The 11,962-nt window shown below is 36.5% G+C and overlaps 2 protein-coding genes across 3 annotated transcripts; one reads left to right on the top strand and one right to left on the bottom strand.

Annotated features, from left to right (window-relative positions):
• Positions 1-73: 73 nt before the first annotated feature.
• On the bottom strand, positions 74-3,372 carry LOC105161158 (hypothetical protein At1g04090). 2 transcript variants are annotated; one of them, XM_011078762.3, is made up of 3 exons: positions 3,117-3,372; positions 2,904-3,025; positions 74-1,961 (listed from the first exon to the last, which is right to left on the bottom strand). In XM_011078762.3, coding segments are annotated over exons 1-3 (1,707 nt in total). In that variant the 5' UTR covers positions 3,119-3,372; the 3' UTR covers positions 74-378. The 2 variants fall into 2 exon arrangements, with proteins under 2 accessions (XP_011077064.2, XP_020549107.2); XM_020693448.2 differs by having other exon boundaries at positions 2,904-3,371.
• Positions 3,373-8,677: 5,305 nt separating this feature from the next.
• LOC105161156 (uncharacterized) lies at positions 8,678-10,472 on the top strand. Its single transcript, XM_011078757.3, has one exon. The coding sequence runs from the start codon at positions 8,678-8,680 to the stop codon at positions 9,869-9,871; it is 1,194 nt and encodes a 397-aa protein (XP_011077059.1). The 3' UTR covers positions 9,872-10,472.
• Positions 10,473-11,962: the final 1,490 nt, after the last annotated feature.

The raw sequence follows: 11,962 nt of genomic DNA, 5'->3' as shown, positions 1-11,962 counted from the left end.
TAACGATTTTGAGTAAATATAATTAGTTCTGGTGAGTACAGTTAATTGAACTTGCAAAGATCACGATCCCTGATTTTGCATGCAAAATGTAAGAATGTAGAGGCAAACATTGCCTAAGAATGCAATTCCAAACCATATCTATGTTGCACTTCCCAAGTATGAGTAATTCGTAGGAGGTTTGATCTCAAACAATCACAATCACTTATGGATGACTAGTAATTCTTAGAATGACTGCGGACCTCAAATCTTGCACGCACACAGTTATCTGTGTATGATGAATCCTGAAGAGCCCCCATCATACTAGTGGTGGTGATTGTCCTCAGATTCGAAGTCCTCGACATCCTAAGAAGTTTCGAGAGTACTTGGGATATAACAAGACTAGCATCTTTCATCCCCCAGCCAGTTGTCCTTCTCCTTTGGCCCCGTTGGCCCTTCCTCGCCATAAAGTTCAGTAGGAAACAACTCTATGAGATTTTCCAACGAAAACCTGACGAAAAATGGGAGGTGTTTGAGTATCTTATCCAGTTCGGATCGAGAATCATAAACAACGGTCGGACCCCATTCTCTCATGTACTGCAACCAATGAGGTTCTTCAATTTCGTCTCCCAGGTACTCAGCAGCAATGACTTGATATTTTGTGCTAGAGTCTATGGAATAATTGCTTTTAGCACAATCGTTCCTCGCTCCAATGCCCAACTTTGTCGAGCCCTGAATGTAGCAACCCTCATGCGGGAAGCTTGCATGGCCGCTTTTTGATGCGTATATGATCGGCTTATTTCCGTCGATGAACTCCAACGCTGATGCATCGAGCCATTCACCTCCACTGTGCTCGGAGAAATACACACTCCAGAGCTCTCCCTCAAAGTTGCTCAGCCGGAGCGTATAATGCTCCCAGTCACCGACATGCTGACCTATTCTACTGAAGGTATAATTGAAAGCTCCGGCTTTAATGGTGGACGGACCATTGAACGGGCAAAATATCCACATGGCGATATCAGTGAAAGTTCCTCCAGATGCCGGTTTCACATGAACGTAGAGCTCTGCGGTTTTCATGCTACCTGATTTTACATGATCACTTCTATTGTTATCTACAGGCAAATCGAGCCAGAACTGTCCGTCGTTCCTCCCACCACCAGGTAAATTTGAGCCTTTAGAATCAATGGCTAATCCCTTATCTCTCCCATCTTTGTACAGAAGAGCTCCGTTTTCAAAAAACCAAGAAACTGATGATGGCAAGAAAGCTTCATCAGGATGTAAATAAACAGTGGGCCCGTAATGCTTAATGAGTGCATGAACCTGGTCCAGATTTGGCATTGCAAGAAGGGAAGAATCGAGGTTTTTCAAACAAGCAATACTCATGTCGTTCTCAGAATCCTCGTCTTGACTGCAATAGAACGTACCAACGGGAACACCTCTGCAGAGCATCCCCCTTCTGCATGGTCTTGTATTCCCAACATAAATCCGGCCCTTTGGAAAGAGTGAATTTCTCTCAAATATGACCTCATTAACTTCACAACTCTCAGTGAGGTCTTCTCGGACACATCTTACTTCCTCAAGATCTGGCTCTTCAGGCTCCGTGGTCACCACAAACCCTGTTGGTTTATAGCCTTCCGGTGGATTGGGAAGCCATATATAACCATATTCGTTGCCATGAGAATGTGAACTCCATACCAAAGTGTAGTTCAGAGGCTTTGTAAGAGCTGGAGAGACTGATTTTGAACCCTGAGACTCGTCACTTGATATGCATTTGGCTACAAGGACATAGCCCCTTAGTTTCCGATCACTTGGCTGGCAATAGTGGCCGAGGCTGGAATATCCGTCCGGAATTCCGACAGGTTTATAGAATGCGACAGCATTGGCCTTTCGACTCAACGAGCTGCAACTCCATATTTTCTCGAATTCAGTGATTTTAACAACTTCTATTTCTCCGAGACAAATCTTCCCCGTAGCAAAACCTTTACCTGTGAATGTTTTAAAACTGACTTGACAGACACTTGTAGGCAATTCAGATAGAGGAACACAACAATTTGAGCATAAAATAAATGAAGTCACATGAAGACCAACTCAGAAAACTTTTTATCTTAGAAAAAACATGAGACACGGGAAGAACGTGAAACATGCCAAGAACTCCGCTTTTCATATTTAATTAACCTTCCAGTTAGCGCCCCGACTCAAAATTCCAAGCCATCTTCTTCGTCTATCTTGTAGACTTGACTCGCTGAACAAAGTACATTTTACTACAAACATCCATAAACAACAATGAACAATCCAAACAGTTTGACCATGTCCTCACACTAAAATATAAATAGTTTCTTCTTCTCCAGCACCATCATCCATCCAAATATATCCAGGAGAATTTTTCTTCAAAATATATAGTGGAATGATTTAAAGGAAAATCTATGATTGCAAGTCTCTTTTACAGTTAAAATGACCATTACCTATACTCAAATCCATGTCCAAGAGAAAAGAAAAGAAAGCCATTACTTTGATCAAACCATGCTCTAGCCTTGGAATCTTGAGGTGAATGTTAAACCAAAAGTAATCAAGTCCATTATAAAGGTGAAGGAACTGCTATCACACTTTGGTATCACACACTGATTTCACATCCACTCATGTGCTGGATGGGCTCAAGAATATGATTATCACCTCATAAAAAATCACGAACAATGATACAAAACAATCAAAGTGGATTATCAAAACCTTAACTACAGATATCCCAATTTCTGGTTAATGTTGATTAAGTTCTCTATTCCTCTAAATTTTTCCCCCTAGAAAAGGTCAAAGAAAGAAACAGGATGTCAGATAATATTCTGCAGACAACAGAGCCCAATTCCAACACAAAAGAACTCAATTTATGGTGAAAAAAAGATTGAATCTTTACCAAATTATTTTCAAGAACAAACCTTTTGGCCATTGAGGAAGTGGTGAAGGCAGAGAAAAAGGCTCTGGGTCCTCCAGAAACTCTTCATAAACTCTTTCACAGCATGATGCAGCACAGCACTCCCACCAGCCAAACATATTCCCCCTTTTTATTCTCGAAAGCATTAGAAATTAGAAAAAAAGGATCCCAAAACCGACCAAGAAAAAAGTATAACTTCTCAAGATAATGATCTCACATCTCAGTAGAACAGAAGTTTCAGTGCAAACTAAAGTGTATCTTCATAGTTTCCAACAGTAGATAGAGCGCTTAAAACAAGAAAGCAACCTCCATCATTGTAGGAAAGAAGAGCTACCAAACTGGATGAAAGAAAAGATTACAAAATGTATGATGATTTGAAGGCTTGTGTTTGGCTAGTGAGAGAAGACAACAAATGGGTAGTTGGATGAGAAGACGGCAACATGTTTGAGGAGAGAGAGAGAGAGGAAAATTTGGTGAGTTTGAAGTGGGATAATTACAGTTTGTTCATAGTATATTTCCACTAATTCGTTTTCAGTCCCTAAATATATTTAAATTTTATTTTAGTCCTTTAATTTTTAAAACATTAATAATCTCGATCCTTAGGACTAATTAGTAACCATTTTGTCCTTTTAAAGAAAAAATATAGTTTAACTATCTTTTTCTTATGCACATGATCAGGTCCAACATGTGTTCAAAAATAAAATTAAGCTTCCATAAATTTACATATTCCTTTCTTTGATCGTTATGTTTTCGGGGTATTTCAAATCCTCAATTTTCCGAACATTCTCTAACCATACTACCTGAGAATACCAAGGACTTGGAATATCTGCGAACAAGATGGTTAAAGAAAGGTATGATTTTATGGAGGCTTAATTTTATTTTCAAAACCATGTTGTTCCTGATCATGAGCATATGAAAAAGATAGTTGGACTATATGTTTTTTTTAAAAGGGCAAAATGGTCATTAATTAGATTTAAGGACCGAAAATGTTAATATTTTAAAAGTTGAAGGATTAAAATAGAATTTCAATATATTCAGGGATTGAAAATGAATTAGTGTTAACACATGATGACCAAAATTATAATTATCCCATTTGAAATTGACTTTGCAAGTGAGTCGTACCATTGAAGACTTGAAGTTCTAATCCTTTATCTCTGTGGGAATCGATAAAGAAAAATCTTTTATATGGTAATTATAATTTTTTTGAATTTCTTTTAGTTTTTCAAAGTATATATATGAAAATAGAAAAAAGAAATTTTTATCTTTGAAAAATGTAAAGCATAAATACATGCCATAAACTCAAGAAGCTCTCTATCCAACCTTACTTCAATATTCTATTTAACACACCAAACTTGTAGATTAGCTTTCATATGTGTACTCTAAACTTTGTTCCATAACAAGATACACAATAACAATAGCCGTCCCATGAAAACGCCTTTATTCCTCCCTTGCCAAATGAAATAAATTTGGAGTTAAATTCATTTTTACCCCTATAATATAAAAAAATATTAAAAAATTCTCTGTGAAAATTTAAATATAAAAAATTATTTCTATGTTATAAACAATAAATTACAAAGTCTCTGGTCAACTTGTACCTATTTTTTTAAGGACAACAACTGAAATGCCCCTCCATACATATGAGGAAAAATTTTATATTTATGTAGTATATTATGTGACTTTTAATTAAAATGTACATATAATATATAAAATTATAATTTTTATATGAAAAAAACTATTTTTTTTGGTCTATTAAATATGCTCAATATTAATTTTAATATGATAATTATGCCTAACTTTTATGCATTAAGTTTCAAAATTAATGAATTTTAGTCCTTTGATGCCCCAAAATTTTGATTTTTATCAAAAAATGACATGACATGTCAATTAAATATTTTTTTGGAGGTTTTTAGTCCTATTTGGCTTTAAACAATGAGTTAGACGACACATTGGATATGATTATATTATACAGGAGCGTCCTTATAAGGTTCTGGAAAAAACTTCCAACAGAGGTCTTTCTCTTGAATCAAGCTTATTTACACCCCTGGTAAACTGAAGCTATTCAAATTAAAAATAAAAATATTAATTTGAAAAATAATAATCACTTCATCCCTCCCTCCGTGTCTGGGTGGTGCCAGTTGCCCAGACTTTTCTGGTTGATCGCCCTGAATCGATGGGCGTTGGCGGTCGCCTAGGGATGAGGAGGACGGTCGCCCTACTTTGCTGTCATTTTTTTTAAGAAATTAATTTTTATTAACTTAATTATGTAATTAATAATATTATATTAAAAATACTAATATAATTATATATTTATGTAAAGTAAATTTTATTATTAATAAATTATTTATATATTATTTTAAAATTTATTAAATTATATATTATATTATATAATATTATATTATGGAAAGATAAGGGCAAAACTGATAAATAAAATATACTTTTAGACCCACATTTGTCAACACACGTGTACTACACTCTCTAGCCTCATGGGGGGGGGGGGGAGTTAGAAATTTTTTTATATCACAGGGGGTGTAATTGATATTTTATTTTTCTCAATTTATTTTTTAATATTTCCAATATCACGGGTCCTTGAATTTTTTCCGATAAACTAGTATAGCCAGCACACAACCTTGTTTGCCGCATTGAGGAGGTATTGGTCCTTTCACCTATGTGTTGCCCAAGTAATCCCTCTCCTCCGATCCTGCGGATACATCCAATAAACCTGACTTGCTGCCTAAGAATAGCAAGCGATTCCTTTGCAAATTTTAGAATCAAAGAACATGTGATTTTGTATGTCGAGTTCTTGCTCGTTGCAGAGACAAACAAGCGCTTGTGGAAGCCATGGTTTATCCAATGTGGTCAATCTCTACGAGATACCCAGCCAGATTAATAAACCTGTGCATAGGAATGTGAAACTTGCTTGCCATCAAACCGCTCCACAATACCCTCTGACTAGGTTGTTTGGAGAGTTTCAAGCCCCTCCGTAATAAAATAAAGAGTAACCCCACAACGACTTTTTCTACAATTTAACATAATTACGAATACTCTTTCGTTATTTAAAAAATTACAAATATTCCTCTAATGTTTGATGAAATTATGTAATTCTTGGATGGATGTATGCAATTGTCAACTTTGCCCTTATTGTATTCTTTTATTTTTTTAAAAAAATTTATAAATAAATCTAACGGGGATGGATGGAAATTTTAAAAGTTATAAAACATTATCCATTTATTCTATAAAAAATTATTTTTTTAAAAAAATAAATAAAATTATAATTTTTAATCCATAAGAACATTTTTATCAGTTTACCATAAAAAATGGATGAAAATCTAACAGATTGAGCTAATTGTTAAACGATTGTTAAAATCAGGGGGTATTGATAATTTTTCAAACAACGAGAGATATTCATAATTATGCCAAATCTCAAGAAAGATCGTTGTAATTTATCCTAAAATAAACCCTTGATGAACTCGTCCATGCAATGATACCCATAGATAGAAGGGAGGTTAACCGCAATTTGAGCGATATCATTGCTCAATTCCACAGGCCACTGTCAGTGTCCATCCTGCACCAACTCTCCAAGCTCATCACCAAGAAACCCTGTTATCGTCATTGCTTCATGGATTGCTTGCTGCAAAATTCCTGCCGGATGCCGTGGATCCCACTTAATGAATCTCCAGTGCCCATCTAAACTCAAATGCTGGAAACAACCACAGTCTGAGTTTTATAAGCCGTTTCCATGCATCTATATGAACCCGAAAATACTCCCACTATCCAGACCGTGCTCTTATGTAATATGTACTTTTATATCCATTCTACCGATAGAGAGTTCTTATCATTGTCTTGCTTGATAACATCCCATAAATGTTTGCTCATTAATGAAAGATTCATAGATAACACAGATTGAATACCCAATCCCCCTTTTTCCTTCGGTAGAACAGCTTGTTACCATGCTATCTTTGCATAACCTTGTTCACCATTGCGCTTCCAGTGAATGACATGGAATCTCTGTTCAATCTCTCTGATGCGTGCAAACATCACACATGATAGACGATCCATGGACTATAGATCTATTGGGCCGGATTTATTTGCAAGCCTAAAATAGGGTCTTGCAAAAGAAATATTAGCACTGCGACTCCCAAGTTGATACACGATTTTTAGAATGATAAAATTAAAATAAAAAATAGTCAAAACGAAATAGCAACCTATAGAATAATCAACAACGATGAATATGCGTTAGGCAGGTTGCTTGTGTAAATAGAAAAAAAATGTTACCCTCCACCCAAAGAGGATAATGGTTATTCCCAGCGGTAGCAGAGGTAGGTTCTCAGGGGACTTGGGTTGACGGTTTCTTAGGGATAAGTTTCCTCCAAGTCTGGGACCATTGGTAGCAAGCTTCATGGGGTCCTAGCTGCGTCGGGGAATCTTCCAAGGAATAAGATCTTCTCAGAGATACACCCTAAAATTTCAAAGTGCGTTAGGGGTTTGGGACATATCCTCTCATCCTTGTCACGATTTGAAATTTTCATTTAAAATATGGTTTTGAAAAATTAATAAATTTTGATGAACGACCAACTTATATAGAGAGTTCAAATGCTAATGCTGCATCTTCTATTCCAATTAATGTATATATTAATATATAATTTTTTTAAATAAAATAAATGATGATAATTTTTACACACATGACGTATATATATGTGTTAAATAAAATAAAAGATTCAGTAAAAGAAAAAGAGAAGCAAAAGGGGGAGAAAATCTCAAATACTTTTATTTATTTGGTACGAGAAAAACAGATTGAGATAAAAAGACTATTTTTTATAATTTTACTGAATAATCATTCTCTTTATTTTGCATCAAAAAATAAATAAATTAATATTATACTAATATAATTTAGCATACAAAAATTTAAAATTCTTATTAATAAAAATATTTATCAAATAAGAACAAGAATGTTTTTCTTTAATAAAACTATTCATCATTGACTTCGATGCAGTAGTTTTTCAATGATTTTGTTATTTATCTTTGGCAATTATGTATGGTATTATCGGTGAAAAAAAAAAAATAAAAAAAATTATATATATATATATATATGGACAATAAAGTAAATAAAAATAAAATATATACTTTTTTTGTCTTTGTAGCCTTATAATTTCACTTTTCCGTCCGAATTTGAATGGAAAAAAAAATTAAACTCAACAGGGATTTCGTATACATTGAGTTTTACTTTTCCTCCATCTCTTTCCCTAATCAAATATCAAATTATGTCTTATATATTTATTTTTATTTTCACTTTTCACCCCAATCAAACATATTTTGAATTCGTCAAGAGTTTGGGGTAATATTATCCTTCCCATCATTTTTTACGCACCACCAAATTCTATTGAATATGAAACTAAGATATAATGCAAATTAATTTAACGTTGTAATGAAACATTATAAGAATAGTTGTGGGTTGAGTTGGATTGACGGGCGACGATCAGCGTAGCAATCCGAAAACGTCGTAAACCATCCAGAAGTAACTGAAAACTCCTATTTACTTTGCCAATAACACTACTTTCCATTCCCTTTCTTGCCAGCCTCAGGCCACCTGATCACACCCAAAATTCCCTTTGAGAAAACAAGAAAAAAGACCAAATTCCTCTCTGCCCTAATTAACCTCTATCTCTCTGATCCCGTAATTCTTGCCTCCGCCCAATTGGGATCCCTGCTCGTCGTCCTGGCACAGCCCACGACGACGAGTGGATGCAGGTTGGTTTACATAGTCAATATTAATTCAATTTTATGTCGCGAGTTCCGTACCAGCTCCTGGAGCTGGCTATCATCTCAGCTCAGGATCTGGCATCCGTCTCCAGAAATCTGCGCACTTATGCAACCACCTGGATCAATCCAAACCGAAAACTCAAGACCCGGGTCGACAATCAGGGCCTGAACAATCCTACATGGAACGACAAGTTCATTTTTCGGGTGGATGACAAGTTCTTGAATTCTGCGACATCTTCCGTGATGATTGAGATTTACGCCCAGGGATGGCTGCGGGATACCCCTGTTGGGTCTGTCAGCGTGTTGATTAGCAACCTGATCCCTCCTTCGGTCCGCCAGGAGGGTTCTAGCCGCCGGTTTGTGGCGCTGCAGATTCGCCGCCCGTCAGGCCGGCCTCAGGGGATTCTGAACATGGGGGTCTCCCTGTTGGACAATACAATGAAGAGCATGCCGCTCTATGCCGACCTGAATGCGTCCGCTGTTGGAGTCCGTGATCTGATGGATGAAAAATTGTGCAAAAACAACAAACGCAACAAGGAAAATGATAACCAGCGAAAAGTACATCGTCAGGACGGCGGGAAGGAATCGTCGGGCGAGAAGAAGATTCAGTTATTGCGGACCCTGAGCGATCAGACGGATCTGACGAGGAAACAGGGCGGAGGGAGGAAAAGAAGGGGTAGTTCAGTGTGTAACGTACCATATTATAATCAAGGCTTCATGCTGAACATCGGAGGCAGTTCAGTGGTCGGAGGTGGTTCGGTTGTACATGCGGGTGGATCCTATGTGAACGGATCCCAATGCAACTCCGATTTGGGGCCGTCTCCATCGGTGGTGGCGGCAGCTGTGGCGTGCGGGCTTTATCCGACGCAGCTAGGGCCGCCTCCAAAGCCTGGGAGCTCAGTCCTGGAGGATTGGACGGTTGAGGAGGCGAGCATGGAAGGGCTAAAATCCAAGATCGAGCGGTGGCGGATGGAGCTTCCGCAGAATCAAAGGTACCAGAGGCTTGAGGCCAGCAACAAACGAAGGGAGAAGAAACCCGGCCACCGGCGCAGGAAAACAGCAAACGGCGCTGATGATGATGAAGCCGGCCGGTTTTCGTGCTTCGGAAATGCGTATGGTTGCGAGTTCACCATTGTTTGCGGCAGTAAGAATGGGGGCAGGAAGAGTAAGTCTGGTGGCTACACGAGCAGCAAGACCAGCACTTCCGAAGTATGAAAGATTCTTGAAAATCTTGATATACATCCACCAATTGATATGGAATGCTAGCAAGTAAAATTCTAATTCCAATCCAGTTCGGTCAGATCAAAATTAATTAAATAATAAGTGTAATACACTTATCATCTGATCAGTGGACATTTAAAAAAAATGACCAATCATATGACAAGTATAATACACTTATTTATCCGATTAATTTAGTTCAAACATACGTAGTTTGGGTTAGGATTTTCAATAAGTAATGGCATGCTATTGATGCTTTGAATATTTACATATGATGAAAAGATTAGAAATAGGAGAAGGTCCCTGATCAGTTTTCAGTGGAGAAAATGGGGTGGATTCGTATTTGTTCTGCCCCTGTGGATTTTTTTTTTACTTTTTATCTTTCGGTGTGTTTGCTTTTTTTTATTTTGGTTTTGATCCTTTTAATACCCCTTTTTTGTAAATGACTGTGAATTGTTATCTAGAAAAAGAGGGGGAAAAGGGAAAGGGTTTTCTGGATTTTTAATCCAAGTGTATGTAAACCGAGGTTGAATTAATTCACCAGTTGGTTACAATGAATTGTGTGAAATTATTGTTTGATTATGATCAATTAATGTCTTGATTTGGGCTTCCTTTACTCATTTTTACATTTGTTCTTTTTCTTTTATTATTTTCTCAGCTCTAGTGTGGTTTTGTTATTGGAATAATTAAATTTACGATCCCAAATATATGATTTATTTATATAAATTGCTTATATCTTTAAAAAATCACACATACACTTATCAAAAACGACAATATTATTTACGCAAACCATCATTACGATTTTTTTTGAAAAACTACACATAATTATAAAAACATCAACATTATTACATATATTATCTTTACTTTTTTACTATTAGAAGTGGTTTTTGTAATTATACAAAAGATAGAAATAATTTGTATAAATAAACCACAAATAAGGAGTATAACTACAATTATCCCTTTGTTCTTGGTAAATCCATAAAACATAAATAGGTTGTATATTACTTGATCCAAGTATCTGGTACAGGAGCTGTTGATGCTGTTCTAACATAAACATATTTACATTCTTGTGCAAAACAAAAGTAGCAAAAAGTTGGGCAGGCAACGTAATTGTAATTGTGATCAGTTAATTGGATTATGATCCAAAAACATAAGGAGAAGCGATGTAGGACATTGGATTGGATGAATGGCTTGGGACATGAGATTCAACATTAGTACAAACTACGTTTGAAACTTTCTATATCTGGAATATTTGTTTAAACAAGGTCATGCAGGATATGACTCAGGTCAAGAATGAGTTGGAAGATCAGTGGGAGCTTAGTTGTGTTCCTAGTATTTTAGGTGTGGACGTCTTACTCATTTGGAATGATGTGAAGATGTTGGGAAATACTGAAGTACTAACATTTTTCACGTAGTTCTTCATGAAGGATCCCTTATCATGGGGTTAAGCTATCTAAGACTCAGTCTTTGTGGACTGATGAGGAGCTTAGAAAGATGTTTGATATCCCCTATGTCTTTTGCCGTTGATAACATGGGTATGTGGTCCGATACACCAGGCCAATGTTGTGTGTGCTTTGATCATAACAATGAATATCAAGGGTATATCGAGAAGGCACTTCATAGCAGAAAAAATTACTCTTTAGTACTTGAATAAAGATTAAAGAAGTGTTCTTGATGCAAGTCAATGGAGAGTTGATTCTGAAAGGTTATGGGGATACTAGCTTCCAGTAATATGTGAATGGTGCCTGGTCTCAATTTTAATATACACTCAGACTTAATGGCGATGTGGTGGCTTGGAATGGTTCAAGCGAGATGCCAAAATGATTTTCACCATAGAAGTCAAATGCATAGTGACTTTAATAGTTGCTCAGGAAGTGTTTTGGATGAAAAAACCACATCCAATGATTGAATATGGAGTCTAACACGATCAAACCAGTAGTTACCTGGAGAATAACAACTAGACAATGACAAAAGCAAAAGGGCCGATATCTCATCAAAAATCCAAATAATATTCTTAGAGGCCACCATTAGTTTGGAACGATGGTAGGAGGCCACCATCTAAATTTTTTGGGCTTATAAGCTTTTCCA

This window comes from Sesamum indicum, linkage group LG4 (genome assembly GCF_026168435.1).
Source record: "Sesamum indicum cultivar Baizhima isolate 11 linkage group LG4, ASM2616843v1, whole genome shotgun sequence".
NCBI lineage: Eukaryota > Viridiplantae > Streptophyta > Magnoliopsida > Lamiales > Pedaliaceae > Sesamum > Sesamum indicum.
This window is presented reverse-complemented; position numbering and strand designations above follow the sequence as displayed.